The 23427-nt window shown below is 40.9% G+C and overlaps 1 protein-coding gene and 1 long non-coding RNA gene across 11 annotated transcripts; one reads left to right on the forward strand and one right to left on the reverse strand.

Moving 5' to 3' along the window:
- Positions 1-214: 214 nt before the first annotated feature.
- On the forward strand, positions 215-22047 carry LOC139560494 (E3 ubiquitin-protein ligase DTX3L-like). Of its 8 annotated transcripts, XM_071377336.1 has the most exons (16): positions 235-364; positions 689-747; positions 6027-6075; positions 10048-10124; positions 10220-10309; positions 11287-11373; positions 16419-16547; positions 16661-16744; positions 16948-17076; positions 17602-17652; positions 17826-17954; positions 18179-18407; positions 18665-18846; positions 18949-20526; positions 20687-20904; positions 21087-22047. In XM_071377336.1, exons 4-16 carry the CDS (start codon positions 10101-10103, stop codon positions 21154-21156), a joined length of 3000 nt encoding a protein of 999 aa, XP_071233437.1. In that variant the 5' UTR covers positions 235-364; positions 689-747; positions 6027-6075; positions 10048-10100; the 3' UTR covers positions 21157-22047. The 8 variants fall into 8 exon arrangements, with proteins under 8 accessions (XP_071233433.1, XP_071233472.1, XP_071233489.1 ...); XM_071377332.1 differs by lacking the exon at positions 689-747 and having other exon boundaries at positions 215-364; XM_071377371.1 differs by lacking the exon at positions 689-747 and having other exon boundaries at positions 215-364; positions 16661-16696.
- Positions 2589-5446, reverse strand: LOC139560537 (uncharacterized). Of its 3 annotated transcripts, none has more exons than XR_011671985.1 (3): positions 4771-5446; positions 3343-4473; positions 2589-3036 (listed from the first exon to the last, which is right to left on the reverse strand). It is a non-coding gene; the product is annotated as an uncharacterized lncRNA (long non-coding RNA). The 3 variants fall into 3 exon arrangements; XR_011671984.1 differs by having other exon boundaries at positions 4873-5443; XR_011671982.1 differs by lacking the exon at positions 4771-5446 and having other exon boundaries at positions 3343-3494; positions 3940-4658.
- Positions 22048-23427: the final 1380 nt, after the last annotated feature.

Here is a 23427-nt window from a genome sequence, read left to right on the forward strand (position 1 = left end):
ACGTTATTTGAGTCGCTCCTTGTGCTTTTGGATAATTCCCATTTCCTTTCATTTCGGAAAGACCAAACGAGGAAATAAATCGTTTTTAAAATACTTTTTCTAGTTGAATTCTAAAACTGAATATCAACTCGTTTTCTCGTTTATAGTTTCCAAATTGTGCATCGAGTAACAGAAACAAAACAAACAAAAAAACGTATCCCATTTTGTATTTTTGTTCATACCTGGAAGTACACGCCCCCTAATATAATATCCACGGTGCATTAATGGCTGTGTTTAGTAGCCAGCTAGTGGAAGTAAGTTAACCGTAGTCTCTCAACCTGCTACAAAACGAATTCCCCAGCCCAGAGGTACCTGCTGCAGAAAGGTGAGATTTCTACGTCTGAACCCACACACACAAACAAATAATATCAATAGGCACCAGCCAGACAGAAGATCTAGCTACGTTAGCTACAGAAAGTAACTTAATGTAGAAATCTTGTAGCAGGTTGAGGGACTAACGTGATTTACTTTCACTAGCTAACGTTAGTTACCATGAGGGACTAATTACTTCCACTGGCTATCATGATTATAGCCAGTAGTCAGGTAGGGCTAGCTAGCCTGCTAGCTCTAGTCAGTTAGCCAACTTGCTAGCTACAGTAGTCAGCAGTAACGTTAGCTGGCAGACTTTCATTTTCGTTTTCTTGTTCAGCCCCAGTTGTCAAAATATATTGCAAGAAATTGAGTGAGAACGCCACGCAGTTCGTACTTGTAAGTAAACTTTAATCGCACCTAAATTGTATCTATTTTCTTTTCTTTTAGGGTTGTATGTGGTTCTAGAACTTTTAGCAGCCTATCACGAAAGCAACTGTTTACTAGAATTTTGTGGATTCATTTTAATCGATATGCAAAGATGATCATTTCTGTGTAAAACGAAAGTGATACTATTTTCTGTATTTGGGCAGTAAAGCAGGCTACATAAAACATTGAGTTGATCCCATATTTGTTTTAATTCAAGAGACAATACCCAAAATCTTATTTGTATCTTATTTGTAATGACATTGCATTCGAGGTGTGTGTAAAGCAGAGTATGTGAGAGGAGCAGAGTATCCCTATTTGACTGGAGTGTATGGGGGGTGATGAAGGTCATAAATAATACTCGTGAAGCTACTGATACCTCTCATGAAGTCACCTAACGTCTTCCTAGCGCCATAAAATACCACTATGTATTAACATGGACTGTCAATGGAGACAAGTTTTTTTCCTTCTAAGGCGTCAAACTGCCGGCTCGTTCACGTCATGTAGATGTAGTGTTCGCGTGTTAGTTTGCATGTATTTTTATTGTAGGGACCCGCACAGAGCTGTGTGTTATGTTACATGGAACCCAAACCGGCTGCGCGTGTGCGCCATCGTGAATACATTTATTTTGTCCCACCACACCACACGCGAACACGACACACAGGTTAAAATATCAAAACAAACTCTGAACCAATTACATTAATTTGGGGACAGGTCGAAAAGCATTAAACCTTTATGTCAATTTAGCTAGCTAGCTTGCACTTGCTAGCTAATTTGTCCTATTTAGCTAGCTTGCTGTTGCTAGCTAATTTGTCCTGGGATATAAAAATCGAGTTGTTATTTTACCTGAAATGCACAAGGTCCTCTACTCCGACAATTAATCCACACATAAAAGGGTCAACTGAATAATTTCTAGCCTTTTTTTAAAGGTCATCAAACTCGGAAAATCAATTCAGAAACATCTTTCTCTGACCTGAAAATCGCTGATGTCATAATTTGACCTAGTTTTTTCTCCACTTCCCAGTTTACCTGACACAATCACTGTCACCATGCAATCCTTAGGCTATACATTTCTGTGGAGATGTCGTATGGTTAAAAGCAGGGTTCGAATTGAGGGGGTATGTGAGGACATAGGGCTTACCCTTGTAATAGAGACTGGCAAAAGGCATATGCCTACCACTTGTTTTCTTAGCCATAGGAAAAGCAATGGTCCAGATGATATAAAGCGATCTAGGCTATAACAATGTTTTCCGCATAGTCTACTAGCCTATAGATTAGGTCTTGCTAAGCCTCAATATCGCAGGAAAATGTGGTTGGCTTATTAAATGCTCTGCAATTTAGTGTGGATTTGACAAACAAAAGCCTGATTAGGATCCTGACTTTCCTGCCAATTAGGCTAAATGTATTCCTATTATTTTGCATATGCTAACCATTGCGATTGTTATTTACCATCTTCTGCTTTTTATGAATATCATTTCAATGCCTCTCCAAGCATTGTTACTTACCTTACAGGTCACAGTCATCCAATTTCCATTCCATTCATATGCAAATACATTTGATTCGTACACTGGCTTGTCTGGCTGGCATGTTTTTCATTTTAAACAGGCCTTCCCTTAGCTACACTGAAATAATATTAGTCCTCTATTATGATTTTAAAAAAACTCAGCTCATTAGTACACCCTTGTGGTTGAATATATCTATTGTATGTCCTATGATACAACAATGTTGAACTAACAAATACCAATCGAGGGAGAAGTTACAATTTACAATAATCAACACCTTATGAAACAGCTGTGAAAACCAATCTGGCAATATTTTAGATTTAAATACATAAACTTTATTTTTTTGGTACATGTGTGTCAATTTACTTTCAGATTGTTTGTACACTCACATGGCAATCAGACTGAAATACTGAATTCCGATGTGTGGAATAGAGAGGTGGTGGGTATTGTGTGGATGGGAGGTTCTGCCTGTCACTTGTTTTCATCAGGTAGTCAGTCTTGGAAGGTGGACTCGAAGAGGGAAACTGCAAAGTCCAGGCGCTGCTGCCGTCTTTGTTCTGAGTGTTTGCAGTGCTACTGTTTTTAGCTAATCTGTGCATCTCACATTATGTGCCCAGTATGATAGTTTTCTTGCTCTTTCTTAGCAGATAATGACAACTTGACAATAACAGTAGCTGATGTAATGAAAAGTTGGAGGGTGGTTGGTAATGAAAGACATCAGCTGGGTCCATGTCTGGGTGTTAGGCAGAACCCCTAGGTCCTGGAGAACAGGAGCAGAGTAAAGGGTAGGAGACAGATGTAAACAAGCAAACACACAGGTTAAAGGATTATCAGGTATGTAAAAATACACTTATTGAATCATTTAATTTAAGTGTTTGATTAGACATACAGTAATGTTAATGGCAGACAGAAAAGAAAGGATAAGGGATGGTCCCTGGAAAAGACAGAGATGAGTTGTGAGAGAAACTCCAGGGTGGTGTCATGACCACTGGAGTCATATACCTTAACAGTACCTACCTGGAGGTAGTTGAGGACTGTATATTCTTTAGGGTTAGGTTTTACTTACCACTGTGTTCTCTCCCAGATGCTTGTAAGAGCACAGATGACAGACCGGTATGATTCCAGTTGAGGTTGTTTAATGACGCTGATTCACATAGCAGTAACAGCACAGCACAGTGTATGGCTTAACAATTGTGTTAACTAAGAGTTTGTGTGGTTCTGAAAAGGGGGAAATTAAATACAATAGTAAATGGCAGGTATAGGCTTAATACAACCTCCAATTACATAACCAATTGTAGCCATTATTTATATCTTATCTGCTGCACATGGCAATACAACCTAACAACATGGCTGTGACTTCACTAAGGAATGATCAGCGGAGTGCAACTACACAGCACCATCATCCTCACACTACTGCATGAACTTGAATGTATAATGCATCCACAAGGCTCATTTGCTAACAAAATACCCACAATCAGTATACATTCATATAACCACAGGGCATAAGACTAGACATTGAAATGCTAACGTTAAATGTCTGAAATGAGATGACAGAAACAACAGGGTTAGCAAGCTTACAGTTGCTAGCTCTTGGTAAAAACGCGAATTAGCATAACAACGGTGTGCGTCCATAACACATGACTTGTAAGAAATATGAACTCACATTTCTGAAGGACGCACACTGGCTTTGGCTAAAACAAAGAATGCTAACTAGAGGTAATCACAGGAGATGGCTGGAACTCATCACGGCTTGTGTACTTTCTCTAGTTACTTCCTTCTACTCAGAGATCGCCCAGCATGCTCTGCTCCCACCGGTGGGCGGAGTTACAGCTCTCCTATGATGAACTAATATTTACTCTCAATAGTCTTTCGTACACTGGAAGTAGCGGTTACTTAACGTGACCCAGTGGTTAGCCTTGAGATTGATTATTTTGAGGAACCCATGGGCCAGTGTTGGTACTATTGACAGCATGGCGATGCCGCCCACTACGAGGCGGCAAATGCAAATAGTTATGAGATTTTTATATTCACCTTAACTGATGGTGACCCCAGCTAGGAGCACCAAGCTTACCCGGGTCTCGCCTTCCTTTCGTCCTTCTTCCAAACCAAGTCATTCACCGGGATGTCGGTTGGTTCCCTTGATTCTTCTCCGGTGGCTCTCCTTTTTCTCATGCGCCTTGTCCATGTTCAGTCTCACCTTGATTGATAATATAAATACATGCAATTATATTTCATATTATTACAAATGCATTTATATATATCTCTTGGAAGGCCATAAAATACATTTTAGCTGGTCAAAACCTCCACATCCTTCAAAGACCACAGTCAAGGTGGTCTTCGAAGGCGTTCTGATCTGGTTCGACAACTTCCACCACATCAGGTGGAGTATCAGTGATCTCAAAAGTACGTTATACAAAAACAGCAATAGAAAAACACTAAGTCAATCACATTTTTTTTATACTACAGTATATGCAATAACAATTGCATTGTTTACGCCAGTAAACTGCTGCGGCTCCCCTCCATACAGCAGGCGATAGGGTGAGTACTCTGGAGGCCTGGACACTGCTGTGTTGTGTGCAAAGATAATTAACGTTACCTTCAGATTGTCCTTCCACCATCCGTTACCCGTCAAGGGACTTGCCCATGGCACGTTCATCCAAACATGAAGTCACCATACATCTACACATTCACATTACATATAACTCACTGTCCTATCAGTGTCAATTTTGAAAAAAACTCTAAATCACTGGACGCCTATGCGAAACAACGCTACAACCATTACATTATTAACTGCTGGCATTGACTAAAACCAACTAGGCTAGAGCTAACTAGCGCTTAGCCAAGCTAAATGTGGTTAGCATCAAGCTAGCGAACTGTTAAACGCTATTTTCGTACAAATATTAACACTAACACATTTTATCGTGACATCCCATATTTACATATTACCTAAAGTAAACTGATGCTTTGTTAATAAAACAAAACAAATTGGATGGGGGGAAAAAAGACAATTCAGATGCCATGTTAATCCCTTCTCTTACATGTAAACCATTAGCAACCTAGCCTAACTCCGTTAACATAATAGGGAAAATACCAACCAGTTTTCATTTCAGCTCCCCTAGCGGCAGTAATTATACATGCATTAAATGCAAAATACACAAAATAAAACATGACCATACATATGTGTGTGTGTGTGTCACATATACACATGGCATATGCTTGAGTACCACCTTGACATCTCTGATCTGCTTGCCTCAATAAATTAATGTGAGAACATTGGTAGCCAGGATTAGCTATGTGTCTAGTTTCCTAATAATTGCATAACGGTGCAAGTTAGACAAGTTATCTTTTTGTTTGCTTGTTTAAAAAAATATCTATTTTATTTAACCTTTATTTAACTAGGCAAGTCAGTTATGAACCAAATTCTTATTTACAATGACGACTTACCCTGGCCAAACCCTAACCCGGACAACGCTGGGCCAATTGCGTGCTGCACTATGGGACTCCCAATCACGGCCGGTTGTGATACAGCCTGGAAACGAACCAGGGTCTGTATTGGTGCCTCTAGCACTGAGATGCAGTGCGCCACTCGGGAGCCCCAAGAATGTATTTTTTCGTTGGTTCTGCCAATGTTGAGTGATCGCACATGCCTCAGCAGTTACTTTGCCTGCTTGCAAATGTGTGCTAAAAGTGGGGATGTTTCATAGTATCTGATTATCTTAACTCACCACCAATGAATTTCTTTTTTTACAGAAAACCACAGAACCACCACTGCAATACAGACCTACACTCAGAATAAAAGGTATTATCTACAAACTAACAGGATTCTTCCGCTGTCCCCATAGGAGAACCCCTTCTGTGTCTAGGTAGAACCATTTTGGGCTCCATTCTACAGAGGGTTCTACATGGAACCAAAAATACTTCTACCTGGTGTAGCCAACTTCACATAGCCCCCCAGAAGAAAGGCACACGGACACCCACACTTCAGGTTGACTCGGTTTTCATCTGCAGTAAAAGATATCAAACGGTGATGACAGGCATTGACTTGACGGTCATAGCCACACGTTCACTGCTCTCAGAATATCTCTTTCAGACTGAGTCTACAAAGTGACTGTATAGTATACATGCGTTGTGTTTAGAAAATAACAAAAATACAGAAAAGTATACCTGCAGTAAAAGATATCAAACAGTGATGACAGGCACTGACAGGACGGTCACAGCCACACGTTCACCTGGTTAGGTAGGACACAAGATATCTTTTTAGATAGGAGCAACAGTAGTGATAAATACCCTCAATGTGAAGTGATATTAATCCATAAATACAGAGCACAAGTACAACCCTTTTATATGAACCTTTTAAGGTAGTAAGAAAATAAACATTCACTTAATATTTCAATAAGTTACGTAAACTCGTACATCGCCTTGGTCCAGACAATTGCCCTTATTTTAGCGCCCCAAAAACGTAATACTTCCAGATCAACTGTAATGTCAATACCATTGTAAAGCACAATTTCTCCCCTTTCCAACAGAATCAATTACATGACCTAAACGCTGCCCGTTTCTGCATAATTCAAGCAGGCAATGTCCGCCATTTAAAAATGGCGGGTGGGGAAGCGAAACTAATGCGTGATAGTGAGAAGGAGAGATGTTGTGTGGGAAAATTGCTTTTTTTCACTCGATCTGTCCAACTTATCACCTTATCGCCTCTAAAATGTAAATAAAACACTATAAAGAGTTTATATAATGTGTCATTACATACCTATTTGAAGGTTTGTGTCGAATTTGAATCAAGTTTTTAGGGCGGTGCTAAAGTGATCTTAGACAGCGGCTTTGAGAATGATGATCGCATGCAATGATGACGAAAAAAATGACTAGGTATCCCCCTTACCCCGTCACTGTCCATTTCTTGTTTTTAAAGGATGAGAGAAGTGCTACACCTGGTGGAGAGAGATTGTAAGACAGAAATAGTTGCTTTATGCGTGCTATACGTTACGACATGACACGTCAAGATGTAACAGAGGGTCAGTTTTTTTCAACTTTTCTCCAATACTATAGAGCCATTACCATGTCGATCAACGCTTGAATAGAAACCTAGTTCACACCCCCGGTTTTGACTTCAACACAGTCGCTACAGTCCCATTAGTTTTCTTTGTAGCCTCGTTTGAATGTTGCGGTTGCGCACATTTGTACGGAATGGGGTGAGTTTACGTTAACCTGCTGGCAATAGCTAGCGTGACATTGTAGTGCAGTGACCAACGGGGCTAGTTAGCTCATTAACATGGCTAGATAAGCCAGCAAAACCTTGGTTAACTTGCTGAAATAGGTCTTCAATACATTAACGGCAAAATAAATATATACATAGCCACATTCGCTATTGACTTTCGGATATATGAACCAGTTTTCCAAAAACACTTACGTTATACAGTTTTTATATACAGAGGAAGGAGACACGACCTCAGACTGAGGAGCAGGCAGACCAACTTCCCAAATAGGGGAGAAGCACTCAAAACCCACTAGTTGTTCTTTCAAATAAAATAATACAAAAATGAAAGTACGAAGACCACTCGTATTACCAACCTTACTACAATGGCAGCAAATATTTCTATGAATTCAGTAACACAAAATTAAAGGAAACTTTATATCACCCCTTTTCCTGAAGTGAATGGTTTCACCCACTACTCTACCGCGAACTGCGGCGTTCTTTGATGTCTACATTGCGTGCGAGGTTGATGGAAACTCTACATTTTCACTTTGTTACACTGGAACCAAAAGGTTTTCTCCTTTGGTGATAGCCAAAGAACCCTGTTGGAACCCTTCTCAAAGAGTGTACTCAACAAGTTTAACCTGTTAAGTTTACACCATTTAATTCTGTACTCAAACATCTGCCTGGTATTCTCATTTTAGATCCCAAGGGGTCTTTATTTTCCCACTGTATGCTCTCACTCTCATCACTATCTCCTTTGCCATCTTCTCATGTCTTTTCTTGGAACTCAATCCATACACACACACTACTATGCATCTTGCTTACATTTCTCACATTTTAGGCATCCAGTTGAGGCCTTTGATGGATCTTGTTGCACTGAGATGGGCACAGGGGTATATGTACGGTCATTTTTAGTGTGGTGGCAAACTGGTTGAACAGGAGAAGAGTATGTGGATACTTGTGGAGGGAGAGGAGTGAGGGTGGTGGGTTGAACAGCTATAATTTTGAACAGCTGCAAGTTGATTGGTTGCTCTGGCTCATCACATCTTGACTAAAGAAAGAGATTTAGAAATTAGTTCGACATTGCCATAGTTCAACAGCTGAAAAGCCGTCATTAACATACTCCCAGAGATAGCAATATATTCAGTATTCACTGAACGAAGTAGCCTACCATCCCCATTTACAATTTCATTCATCAATGAAATAAATTCTACTATAGCACATTCAATTACAGAATTATTGTAGACTATAGACTACTCCTGTATCTACCTTGTACAATACCGTAATCATTGATCCAGTTAGTCACAAAAATAAATAGGTGTTGGTTAAATTGTGATTTTAATTAATGGAGCGAATTTGGAGCGACTGTTTTTTCCCCCTGTGAGCACGGAGTGGTTTTTAGCTGAGCGGTTGGAAAGGACGTGGAGCGCCAGACCGTTCCATGAGCGATGAGTGGGATTTCTAACTCCACTCACATACTCAGGTGTAAATTGTTCAGTGTTGTCTGTCAGGTAAGGGCAGATTGGGTTGGTTGTCAAGTTAGCCCAATATAACTTCCAATATGGAGGGTGCTGGGCAATAATGTTGAAAGAAAAACAATCTGCGGTTGATACATCCATTTTGACTTATAAATTAATGATATGAACCCATCGATTCTTGAAGAATATAACTTCTAAATAAATGCCTTATGAGCTTGTATCAACTGTGGTACCCCATCAGAACCCCACATATATAAGCTTGTTTTACTCCAATGTCTGTAAACAATGTAAATGTAAACAAACCTCAAAACATGGTTTCAACTATAATTTTGACATCATGGATGGTCAGTCCTTGCATCCATAGCTCTGTTTATACATCTGAGAATGGTTATATTTCTACAGCCCTATCCCTCAGCTTTTTACCAGAACTGGGGTGGGGAAATTGCTTTAACTGCTGCTTGCCGCTTTAAAGGAGTCCAAAGCCTAGTTTATACCTGCCGCTAACATGTGTCCTTTGCCCTGATCGCCACATTCTGATCGTGCCCACATTTTCAGAAATACAGTGTCTACATGTTATTCAAATGTATTTTATCTGTGTCCTCATTGTGACCACATTTCCTGGTCCTTCCCTGTATGCAAATTATTCGACCGCTATTCTTTCAAAATGTTGATTTATTTTAAGACACATTGATGTCATAAGTCAATGGGGTTACTTGTCAATGATTTTAGAAGGTGGGATAATGATTTAAAGAATCGTCTATACTTGTAATATATCCAGACACAATCCGTGCCTGACTACCTCCGAAGGTGGTCAGGAAGATCTGATCACAATGTGTCTTTTAATCATCTACACCTGTCTGGAAATGTGGGCACAATCAGAATGTGGACAAGATCAAGAACAAGAGTAATAGAAAAGTGAAAACCAACCCAGTGTCCCCTAATAGCCAGCGAAAGCAATTGCCTTTTCTATACTTTATGATAATACAATGAACATTTTAGTTCTAATTTCACACACATAGTTGTTTTTCACACACCAGCCTGACGTGCATTGTGTTCAAATGGGCAATTAAAATGCTAAACCTATGGTGTTTAGGACTGGCTGAAGTGAAAGTGACATCTTGAGTGGTGTAAGCACAGAGACTAAACATGTCAGACGTAGAGGACATGGATGTGAGTATATGCACTTGTATTGTGGATAGATCATGGAATTTTTTTATCCTAACAGAACTTAAGAGGAGAACTTAACAATCATTATTTCTTTCAAGACATCAACCACAGAGATGAACAGAAACAATGAAGTCTCTGGACCAGAACAGCAACGGCCCCATGACCTTTCGCAAATACAGATTCTTGTGGTAGGTATCAAAGGATGGGACCAGGGGTAGCATATGTTACACAGGTGTGACATTAAAACCAGTGACTTAATTGGGGTATTTAGGGTTAAGATCAACTAACAGTATTTCATAAAGGCCTACAATGTTTTTGTGCTCTAATTATTATGACTAAACACTTTTGTCTCGGGGTAGGCTACTTATATTTAGAATGTGGAAATGTAGGCTATTGCGTTAACCACATGTTGAGGATGCACAACCGTTCATCGATTTGACAGCTTCTCCAATGCAGTTACACGTCCGACATCACCTAAACAAAAGTAATGAAACTGCTATGCAGTTGTCAGTTATTGCGGGTTCGTGCTGGAACTGATTGAATATAGGCCTTAGGCTTGGATTCAATCCATTCGCGGTGTGTCGACTATGCACTATTTAAAGGTAGTTTGCTAATTAGCCGACGTGGAGCGTTTACCGTGAATGTGGTCTCGTGAATGCGGTATTGTTGCCTTTAACCTTGTACTGCAGTGAGCTAAATCAGGGTCACACAGTGTTTCTTTTCTTGGTAGTCTTAAACAAATCTACTTTGAAACAAAAGTATACACATGGTTATGGGCTTAAAAAAAAAAAAAAGACACCTGTACCATGTCAGATATAGAGTTGAAATGTATTCAATTTTGAGTTTGCATCCCAATATTTCACTTTATATACATTGCAGAAGACTGAAATATAACAACCATTTGACATAAACAACTGATTTTCGGCTGGTTTTGCATTGCCGACAACGCGGGATCGGCTTGAATCCCAGCCTTCGCCTACTACTGGACTAAAAAGCATCCTCAATGGAGAATCTCTATTGAAAATGCATCTTTAGTCCAGGAATAGAGTGCGTCCCGAACCGAGCCACTAAGAGAGAGAATTCACCAATATAATAAGAACTATAACTTTGTGAAGGCACAGGTTTATGATGGTAAAATAAAAGTGCTCTCCACTGTCTCTCCCAGCCCACAGGAACATCCAGTGGCCCTGTAACAGTGATACAGTCACAGCCTCAACGGTCTAGTGTTTCTCAAAGTGCTTTTACTTATAAGGTAAGGAGTTTTATAGGACTCTATTGTGGTATACTAACACCGCTTACTGTTGCTCAGTATCTTTTGAGAGCTGTAAACAGTGTCATTTAACCTGTAAATCTAAGCCCTGTGAAAGCCGGGGGAGGGTGGGGGGGTTTACTAAGCTATATGATCTTAAAAAAAAATACAAAAGGGTCATACCAAGGATAATTTTGCCATTTGATTTTGAATTTTCAAACCCCTTGAAGTATCAAAATATATTAGCCCACACAAATGGATTGAATAACAGATTCACTACATGGACCAGATAGTCCCATTAAAGAAATTCTAAAGGAAGTTTGTTCTGATATGTCTGTCCTGTATCTGAGAGATATTAGAAAGATCAGGAAACATTTTTTAAATATATACTGTATGTATTTAACCCCTTATTTTTGGCACTAAACAGTCTAAGCCCCTGTCTAACCTGGGGGGGAATATTTGTTATTTTTCTTGACATGCATTTAACCCCTTATTTATGTCTCCATATATACACTACCGGTCAAAAGTTTTAGAACACCTACTCATTCGAGTTTTTATTTCTTTATATTATTTTCTACATTGTAGAATAATTGTGAAGACATCAACATAATGAGAACACATATGGAATCATGTAGTAACCAAGGAAGTGTTAAACAAATCAAAATATATTTGAGATTCATCAAATACCCACCCTTTGCCTTGATGACAGCTTGGCACACTTCTGGCATTCTCTCAACCAGCATCACCTGGAATGCTTTTCCAACCGTCTTGAAGGAGTTCCCACATATGCTGAGCACTTGTTGGCTGCTTTTCCTTCACTCTGTGGTCCGACTCATCTCAAACCATCTCAATTTGGTTGAGGTTGGGGGATTGTGGAGGCCAGGTCATCTGATGCAGCACTCCATCACTCTCCTTCTTGGTGGAGATGTGTTGGTTCATTTTCCTGTTGAAAAACAAATGATAGTCCCACTACGCCCAAACCAGATGGGATGGCGTATCGCTGCAGAATGCTGTGGTAGCCATGCTGTTTAAGTGTGCCTTGAGTTCTAAATAAAGCACATTGTCACCAGCAAAGCACCCCCACACCATAACACCACCTCCTCCATGCTTTACGTTGGGAAATACACATGCGGAGATCATCCGTTCACCCACACCGTGTCTCACAAAGACACTGGATGGAACCAAAAATCTCCAATTTGTACTCCAGACCAAAGGACAAATTTCCACCGGTCTAATGTCCATTGCTTTTGTTTCTTGGCCTAAGAAAGTCTCTTCTTATTGGTGTCCTTTAGTAGTTGTTTCTTTGCAGCAATTTTACCATGAAGGCCTGATTCACGCTGTCTCCTTTGAACAGTTGATGTTGAGATGTGTCTGTTACTTGAACTCTGTGAAGCATTTATTTGGGCTGCAATTTCTGAGGCTGGTAACTCTAATCAACTTATCCTCTACAGCAGAGGTAACTCTGGGTCTTCCTTTCCTGTGGCGGTCCTCAGAGCCAGTTTCATCATAGCGTTTGATGGTTTTTGCAACTGCACTTGAAGAAACTTTCAACGTTTTAGAAATGTTCCCGATTGACTGACCTTCATGTCTTAAAGGAATGATGGACTGTCATTTCTCTTTTCTTATTTGAGCTGTTCTTGCCATAATATGGACTTGGTCTTTTACCAAATAGGACTATCTTCTGTATACCCCACCTTGTCACAAATGATTGGCTCAAACGCATTAAGAAATTCCACAAATTAACTTAAGGTACACCTGTTAAATGAAATGCATTTCAGGTGACTACCTCATGAAGCTAGCCCATCCAACTACCTCATCCCCATATTATTTATTTTTGCTCTTTTGCACACCAGTATCTCTACTTGCACATCTATCACTCCAGTGTTAATGCCAAATTGTAATTATTTTGCCACTATGGCCTATTTATTGCCTTACCTCCCTAATCTTACAACATTTGCACACACTGTATATAGATTTTTCTACGGTGTTATTGACTGTACGTTTGTTTATCCCATGTGTAACTCTGTTGTTTTTGTTGCACTGCTTTGCTTTATCTTGGCCAGGTCGCAGTTGTAAATGAGAACTTGGTCTCAAATGTAAAATATATTTTGATTTTGTTTAACACTTTGGATACTACATGATTCCATATGTGTTATCTCATTGTAGAATAACAGTGAAGACATCAAAACAATGTAGAAAATAGTATAAAGAAAGAAAAACCTTTGAATGAGTAGGTGTTAACTTCTGACCGGTAGTGTACTTCCATTCATTTTTTTTCAACTGGTAGTGGGGGACCTTCAGATGAGTCTTGTGAGGCCTGTGAGCATCCTAAAGCAAAACAACATGTAGGTCTCCGTGAGAGTCTCACCTTTCCAACAGAGGGGTCATATTAGTATGTAGCCCAAACTGTTCGGATGCTACAGACGATTTTATGAGAAGACCGATTTTCGCGATGTCTCATGGTCTTACAAACACCGGCGCGCCAAGTCTAGGTCCAAAAGGCTTCTTAACAGCTTCCACCCCCAAGCCATAAGACTGCTGAACAATTCTTCAAATGGCCACCGGACTATTACACCTCCCCCCCTTTGTTTTGTACACTTCTGCTACTTGCTGTTTATCATCTATGCATAGTCACTTAACCCCTACCTACATGTACAAATTACCTCTAACCTGTGTACCCCCTAACGCTGACTCCAGAGCGGAGGGGCCTCATGTCAGAAGGCCCTGTCACCCATGCGCCACAGGTTTGTGGCTGGTGTGACCAGGCTGTTTGAGTCTGATGATCGTAGTGTGCGTGCTGGGGAATAGTTTCCTAGAAGTTGGCATATGTATTTGGGTGCATCACCCTTGAGGGCCTTAAAGGTGAGAAGCATAATCTTACATTTTATTCTGTATTGAAAAGGAAACCCAGACTATTTGCATTGTCCCCCCTCTTTTATACTGCTACTACTCACTGTTTATTATCTATGCATAGTCACTTTAACTCTACCTACATATACATGTTACCTCAACTAACATGTGCCCCCGCACATTGAATCTGTACTGGTACCCCCTATATATAGCCTCGCTACTGTTATTTTACTGCTGCTCTTTAATGATGTTATTTTTTTACTTATTCATTTTTTACCTAACCAACAATGCAGTTGTAAGAAAAATAAGTGTTAAGGGCTTGTTGGTAAACATTTCACTAAGGTCCACACCTGTTGTATTCGGCGCATGTGACAAATACAATTTGATAACGTTTGAAAATTTGATATGATTTTCACCGCTAATGTGGAAGTGGGACATAGGCGGATACGGTGGATTGAGGCACATCCAATGCAAAAAAATACCTAAACTCAGCAAAAAAAGAAACGTACCTTTTTCAGGACCCTGTCTTTCAAAGATAATTCGTAAAAATCCAAATAACTTCACAGATCTTCATTGTAAAGGGTTTAAACACTGTTTCCCATGCTTGTTCAATTAACCATAAACAATTAATGAACATGCACCTGTGGAACGTTCGGCAATTAAGGTCACAGTTATGAAAACTTAGGACACTAGAGGCCTTTCTATTGATTCTGAAAAACACCAAAAGAAAGATGCCCAGGGTCCCTGCTCATCTGCGTGAACGTGCCTTAGGCATGCTGCAAGGAGGCATGAGGATTGCAGATGTGGCCAGGGCAATAAATTGCTATGTCCGTACTGTGAGACGCCTAAGACAGCGCTACAGGGAGACAGGACGGACAGCTAATCGTCCTCGCAGTGGTAGACCACATGTAACAACACCTGCACAGGATCGGTACATCCGAACATCACACCTGCAGGACCGGTACAGGATGGCAACAACAACTGCCCGAGTTACACCAGGAACGCACAATCCCTCCATCAGTGCTCAGACTCTCAGCAATAGGCTGAGAGAGGCTGGACTGAGGGCTTGTAGGCCTGTTGTGAGGCAGACGTCACCGGCAACAACATCGCCTATGGGCACAAACCCACCGTCGCTGGACCAGACAGGACTGGCAAAAAGTGCTCTTCACTGACGAGTCGCGGTTTTGTCTCCCCATTGGTGATGGTCGGATTGACGTTTATCGTCGAAGGAATGAGCGTTACACCGAGGCCTGTACCCTGCAGCGGGATCGATTTGGAGGTGGAGGGTCCGTCATGGTCTGGGGCGGTGTGTCACAGCATCATCGAACTGAGCTTGTTGTCATTGCAGGCAATCTCAACGCTGTGCGTTACAGGGAAGACATCCTCCTCCCTCATGTGGTACCCTTCCTGCAGGCTCATCCTGACATGACTCTCCAGCATGACAATGCCACCAGCCATACTGCTCGTTCTGTGCATGATTTCTTGCAAGACAGGAATGTCAGTGTTCTGCCATAGCCAGCGAAGAGCCAGGATCTCAATCCCATAGAGCACATCTGGGACCTGTTGGATCGGAGGGTGAGGGCTAGGGCCATTCCCGCCAGAAATGTCCGGGAACTTGCAGGTGCCTTGGTGGAAGAGTGGGGTAACATCTCACAGCAGGAACTGGCAAATCTGGTGCAGTCCATGAGGAGGAGATGCACTGCAGTACTTAATGCAGCTGGTGGCCACACCAGATACTGACTGTTACTTTTGATTTTGACCCCCCCCCCCCTTTGTTCAGGACACATTATTCAATTTCTGTTAGTCACATGTCTGTGGAACTTGTTCAGTTTATGTCTCAGTTGTTGAATCTTGTGTAAATATGATTGAACATATGTTAAATTTGCTGAAAATAAATGCAGTTGACAGTGAGAACGTTTCTTTTTTTGCTGAGTTTAGTTTAAAATGTCAGATTTATATGGGGGTATTTGTATTATGCTACTGAGATTCATGCGGTGCTGACATCGACCTTAGTTACACTTCAGGTCCCTGAGGCTTATGTTGTTACGTGACCTCATGATACCGTGACTCAACTAATCTCTGAAAAAACAGGATTATTATCTAACCAATAATCAAGTTTTTCTATTGAATTGTCCAAAGTGGCTTCCTTTTTTTGGACTAGAATTGCCGCTCATACTGATGCTCAGTTATTCCTTCAGGCAGAAACATCCGAGGACGTGTCTGAAGACGCAAGTTCATCAGCCCGAGATACTGCCGATCGGTACTCTGAGACTTTTGGAGGAGGGACACCTTCAGCAACCTGTGTTAATTTCCCAAGCTCTGATAATGTTAGTCATTTTATTTCTAGACAGCTGTGAATATTTGTATAATACATATATTAATGTGCAACAAGGGCACACATTCACCGGACAAATCAATATTTTCATATGTTATAATCCAGGACCCAGACCTGTATCAAGCAGATAATGACTTTAAGGTGAAGCATCCCTCAGCACCCCTGTATGACCCCAGACACTATGGCAATGTTAGTAATTTTGTCTTTTGATAGCTGTGAAAATCTGATGAACGTACTTTACATGTTAAATAAGGACATGACTTGTTTTCTTTTTATTGGTGTTTTTAGAATATATATCTCCATAAGGCTAAAATTATATCTCTTGAAGCATTAATGATGGTAGATATTTTACGACATGTACAATATTTGTCATCACTCTCCATTCTCTCTAGCCTCAGTTATCCTCTTTCAAAGAGATGAGTGTGGATTCTCCTGCTAAAGGAGATAATGGCTCTGCTAGAAACAAACAATCACAGCGAGATCAGCATTCTCCTATCAACCCCCAAAGCACTCATGATGTGGTAATGATTCTATCTAGCAGATCAAAGGATGTGTCATTTTTCTAACTAGCTTTAGACACTTTACTGTAGTACACTCTGGTCAATGCTCAGGAGACAACAGTTTCTGTTATTGCCCCTGTCAATCAGGCTCTGATATCTGCCTTGAAAGCATGACGTCATCCTCTTATCTTATCAGTTACTAAGCCACCTGAACAATGCAAAAATAATACATGTTGTAATTTTTTCATGACCTGAATCAGGCAAAGGACGAGACCGAGGAAAAGCAGACCACTGGACCTCTAGATGAGGCTACAGTCTGTCAGTGTAGTGTGGCCTGGGAAAAAACCCATCTCTAGCTTAAACTGATATATTTCTATGGGGATTCTTTATTATGCTAATAATAAAGCTGTGAATATTTGTATAATACATGGATTAATGTGCAACAAGGGCACACATTCACCAGACAAATCACTATTTTCATATGTTAAAATCCATAAAGTTGTCTCTCTAATTATTAACATCATATTAATATTCTGTTGTTTCCAGGACCCAGACCTGTATCAAGCACCCCTGTATGACCCCAGACACTTTGGCAATGTTAGTAATTTTGTCTTTTGTTAGCTGTGAAAATCTGATGAACGTACTTTACTGGTTTTCTTTTTTGGGGCGTTTTTCAAATGTATATTTCTATAAGGCAAAAATTATATCTCTAAAGCATTAATGGTGGTAGATATTTTACGCCATTTACAATATTTGACATCACTCTCTAGCCTCAGTCATCTTCTTCCAAAGAGATGAGTGTGGATTCTCCTGCTGAAGGAGATAATGGCTCTGCTAGAAACAAACAATCACAGCAAGATCAGCATTCTCCCATCAACCCCCAAAGCACTCATGATGTGGTAATGATTCTATCTAGCAGATCAAAGGATGTGTCATTTTTCTAACTAGCTTTAGACACTTTACTGTAGTACACTCTGGTCAATGCTCAGGAGACAACAGTTTCTGTTATTGCCCCTGTCAATCAGGCTCTGATATCTGCCTTGAAAGCATGACGTCATCCTCTTATCTTATCAGTTACTAAGCCACCTGAACAATGCAAAAATAATACATGTTATTTTTTCAGGACCTGAATCGGGCAAAGGACGAGACCGAGGAAAAGCAGAACACTGGACCTTTAGATGAGGCTACAGTCTATGTCAGTGTGGAGTGGCCTGGGAAAGCAATATTGTCATGGAAGTCTACACTTCAAAAAAGTCTCCAGTCGTGGTTGAATAATAACTTTAAAGAAACAGAATGCACCGTGGAAAGGCTGAACGGAAACTTGGCAGAAGTCAAGATACATCCCCCATCAGGTTAGATTGATACATTAATACCTGTATCATTTCAATGTTGAGGAGACGCTCAAGACAGAGGTGCTGCTATAAGAAAATAATCTTCACTATCATTGATGCAAACAATGTGTCCATGTTTTTAAATTCCCAAACCTATAGCAAAGGTTTTTTGCCATGTTAGCAAGTTGGATTTGGGAATGCATTTCTGTCTTTTATTCTAAGAGTTTTAATTATTATTATTGTGTGATTGTCTGCTATTATTCATCTGCCCTCTTAAGTCGTTGAGGACCTTCTGAAGCGGAAGGAAACACAGGTGACCTTCAAAGACAAGGCCAAGACATCAGCCACTGTGCGGTTTCACAGGGCTATACCACCAGCATGTAAACCCTGGTTTCAATCAAACAGTAATCCCAGCTCAATGGAAGTCTTGCCTCCAACATCCGCACACATGCCACAGGATGTATGTAAATCAAATGCGTGATTATTTGACAGCATTTTCAAATCAACTATAATATAAAACGTATAATGTACATCTTTTAAATATTATTTCCCCCACCTCTAGGTCAAACTCCCAATAACTGTAAGTGCTAGCATTGACATCGGTGGCTACAAACCTGAAGTACGGGCTGCCCTTCTCCGTCATTACCACACCACCGATCACAAGTTGGCTGTAAAAGGGAGCTTTGATGAAGTGAACCAGTTCTACAGAGAGTTGACCAAGATCGTCAGGGAAGCGGAAACCGAGCCAGAAGCGGATTGGAATGATAATGCAGAAGCGGCACAAAGCATGACTCACAATGGAATGAAGACCCATGAAGACCCTGGGCAGAAGGAAATGAGCTTTCCAGTCCCACTGATCCACTTTGTGTACTTGAATCAGGCCTACCGGAAGGAGATGGAGGACATAGAGAAAAGAAATGGAGTCAAAATCAATGCAGAAGTGAAGGTGTCCATCAAAGAGGACACACAGAAAACAGGCAGAGATTTTATGCTGACCAAAGCCCACCAGGAGTTCAGTGACCTCTTCCAGAAGTGTGTAGTTGATTTGGACTGCATTTCCACCCATCTGACACCTGGGGATCCAGGAGACCTCATGAATACGCTGAAAAACATCCAGAATGAGGAGACCAGGCTGGTACTAAATGTGTCTGCCAATGGCTGCGTTGTGTTTGGGCCGGCTCAGAGCATCATGGCAGTCGGGAAGGCTTTTGGGATGAAGACTACAGTAATGACATTTGGAATGGATCACAGCTCCACAGAGAAAGCATCTGGATTTGCTGGAGGACCTGTTTTGAGATCTCCAAAAACACCACGGATGATTGGGATGGACATCAAAGATCCACTTTTGTCACATGGGCTGGCCATGGACCAGACTCACTGGGATCTAATAAAATCTGCCTTTCATGAGAAAATAACAGCAATCAAAAATAAATTTGGAGTGGATTTCATGGAGGAAAAGTCTCCAGGCAAGGTAAAAATTAAAACCAGACCTACAACATCACACACTCCACAGGCAGTCTCCCTGGAAAGCCACGCCATCAGAGCTCTCATGCACTTCTACCAGAAGGTTGCGACATCAGCGATGAGCTGCCACCTGCTGGACCCTACCCATGCAAAGACTGTGGGGGACAAGCTGGAGGAGATCCACCCTCGACACCGCTGTGTCTGGGCAGGAGAAAACTATGGTCCCTGGAGGCTGATCGGCCTACCGCAACATTTGGGCCCTGCTGTCAAAGAGCTAGAGATGATGCTGAAAATGCCTATGTTTAAAGAAGAAGACAAGCACAAGATTGAGTATCCTGGAGACAGATCCAGCACTGGAGCAGCCACGGGGGGAGCAGTCGGAGATGGAGGAGCCACAGGAGGGCCTGAAGATGATAATTGCTCCATATGCATGGACAGATTTATCAACAAGACGAAGTTGTCCTGCAGCCATGAGTTTTGTACAGATTGTCTGAGGAAGGCAGTGGAATTCTCAGGCCCCAGCTGTCCTTTGTGTAAGGATATGTTTGGAAAGGTGGAGGGAGACCAGCCTGAGGGAACAATGAAAGTGAAACATGAAAGTTACCCGTGCATACCTGGATACCGTGGCTATGGCATGATAGTTATCACCTATGATATACCAAGTGGAAAACAGACGGTAAAAGCCTTGATTTTTTTTTTTTCATTATAAATGTAACAAATTTATAGCACTGAATTATCTCATAAAGCATTGTTTTTACTAATCACCACAGTGAGGGTTAACATGAAAATGTTTAACTACACTGACAAATATTTTCTTGACATTTTCTTGACTTCAGAAGAAACATTCCAACCCTGGAAAAGGGTTCACTGGGGCCCATAGAATAGCTTATCTCCCTGACAACCAGGAGGGCAACGAAGTGCTGAAGTTACTGGAGAGAGCTTTCGACCAGAAGCTGATTTTCACAGTTGGGACCTCCAGAACCACTGGGACAGACGACTGTGTGACATGGAATGACATTCACCACAAGACCAACATCGATGGAGGGGCACAAGGGTAAAATATCTAAAACGATGGATATGATTATATTCACCTTCTGTAACAGTTGACAATTATTTTACATTTGATTAATTTACAAAGGGTAATTGGATATTTTCCACTGCCTTGGAAGTGCCAAGTAACCTGCCTGGGGGGACAACAATTCAAGATTGTGATGCGTGCTTTGTGTTTTTCCACAGTTTTGGTTACCCTGACCCTGACTACCTGAGCAGAGTGAAGAATGAGCTGAAAGCCAAAGGCATTGAATGAAGACAGTCTTGAAAATAGAACAGACTAGTTCAGTTGAGATTTTAAACTGTTTAGAATAGATGCCTTTTAAAGAGTTGATCCATAATAACAGTACACTTTCTAATCAAACCGGGATGGGACATGTATTCTATGAAATCAAGATGTTTGTTGATTTAATATGCCATATTTACAATATCATTGTAACCTCAGTGTGGGTTGTTTTGACTAAACTAATGTACTACAATAATCTTTGAGAATAGTTGTGTGTCTGGAACCATTTTGATCAAGATACATTTTTTTAAACCATACATTTGTCTAAACAAATGGAAACTTTTGGTTTAGTTTTGATTGGTGTACAAGTAGTTCATAATAGATGCTTGAATGCGGGGTGACATGTAGAGCTATGACAAAAATACATGTATTGAATGAATAGAACTAAGGAACATAAAAAGCACTGACAGAATTATCAAACAATTATACAGAATAGTTTGCCTAATGACAAACTGAGCTTTTTTCTACATACTTCAGACTTTTGCGGTGAAGTCTAAATGAGGGATGTTGTACAAAACAAAGTGATCAGCTTTAGCTCCGCCCACACGCTGGTGAGTTTTTCACTTTATTGCGGAAACCAACGTCCGTGGCACAGCGTTCGCCCGGCGCAGGGAGTTTGGGTAGCCAGGCAATAGAATAGTAACATTGAGTGGAAACAACTTCAATATATTATAATTACCAGTTGGTGAGCTCTCATTAGATAAAGATACTTGCTGGAACTGAAAAGCTTGGTTCAGTGCTCACTTATGAAGGACACGTGTTATTGTGTGATAAACAAGGGTGAGCGTTCGAGTTTAAGTTAGCTTTGAATTTTGTTTGATGATTGGCAATGGGAATAAAACACATTAGACAGTGATCTCACTTTTGTGGTTAACTTGGTATTAATTGTTGTGTCGTCCACAATATGCCAACTCTAGTCCTGTCTAGTTAGATATAAAAACAACCAGAGAAGTGACTGAGGTTCAAAGGTGACCAAACTGCGACACTAATGGAGTGTTGCGCTGCACGATGAGTACATTTTTGACAACTGTAGCATTTTAGCTAAGCCTATTCCAAACCTCGTTCTCCTAACCTGCCATGTTAATTATCCTAAACTGCTATGCATTTTAGCGTCGAACATTAATGGATCGCTGATGTTACCCATCGCTGTTGATCCACCCACTTTTGCAACGCCCACTTTCAGACATACTCCAAATCTGCGGTTAACCATGCTTGCACCAATATCGTGTTCAAGTGCTAATGGGAACTAGGAGAGTCCGACATGTTTGACGTGCTTACTGGTTGTAGATATACAGTTGAAGTCGTAAGTTTACATACACCTTAGCCAAATACATTTAAACTCAGGTTTTCACAATTCCTGACGTTTAATCCTAGAAAAAAATCCCTGTCTTAGGTCAGGATCACCACTTTATTTTAAGAATGTGAAATGTCAGAATAATAGTAGATTTATTTCAGCTTTTATTTCTTTCATCACATTCCCAGTGGGTCAGAAGTTTACATACACTCAATTAGTATTTGGTAGCATTGCCTTTAAATTGTTTAACTTGGGTCAAACGTTTCAGGTAGCCTTCCACAAGCTTCCCACAATAAGTGGGTGAATTTTGACCCATTCCTCCTGACAGAGCTGGTGTAACGGAGTCAGGTTTGTAGGCCTCCTTGCTCGCATACGCTTTTTCAGTTCTGGCCACAAATTTTCTAAAGGATTGAGGTCAGGGCTTTGTGATGGCCACTCCAATACCTTGACTTTGTTGTCCTTAAGCCATTTTGCCACAACTTTGGAAGTATGCTTGGGGTCATTGTCCATTTGTAAGACCCATTTGCGACACTGTATTTCACCTTGTGAAGATGCTAGAGGAAAAAGGTACAAAAGTATCTATATCCACAGTAAAACGAGTCCTATATCGACAACCTGAAAGGCCGCTCAGCAAGGAAGAAGCCACTGTTCCAAAACCGCCATAAAAAAGCCAGACTACGGTTTGCAACTGCACATGGGGACACAGATCGTACTTTTTGGAGAAATGTCCTCTGGCCTGATAAAACAAAAATACAACTGTTTGGCCATAATGACCATCGTTATGTTTGGAGGAAAGAGGAGGAGGCTTGCAAGCCGACGAACACCATCCCACCCATGAAGCACTGGGGTGGCAGCATCATGTTGTGGGAGTGCTTTGCTGCAGGAGGGACTGGTGCACTTCACAAAATAGATGGCATCATGTGGAGGAAAATGATGTGGATATAATG

The sequence above is a fragment of the Salvelinus alpinus genome, chromosome 2 (genome assembly GCF_045679555.1).
Source record: "Salvelinus alpinus chromosome 2, SLU_Salpinus.1, whole genome shotgun sequence".
Taxonomy (NCBI): Eukaryota; Metazoa; Chordata; class Actinopteri; order Salmoniformes; family Salmonidae; genus Salvelinus; species Salvelinus alpinus.

What these genes read in the sequence shown, in the direction of transcription:
- LOC139560494 (XM_071377332.1), top strand. Translation starts at nt 10,101, where the DNA reads ATGTCAGACGTAGAGGACATGGAT. An exon ending in ATTTCCCAAGCTCTGATAAT is followed by an intron (nt 16,548 to 16,660) that starts GTTAGTCATTTT and finishes GTTATAATCCAG; the next exon opens with GACCCAGACCTGTATCAAGC. An exon ending in CCCAAAGCACTCATGATGTG is followed by an intron (nt 17,955 to 18,178) that starts GTAATGATTCTA and finishes TTATTTTTTCAG; the next exon opens with GACCTGAATCGGGCAAAGGA.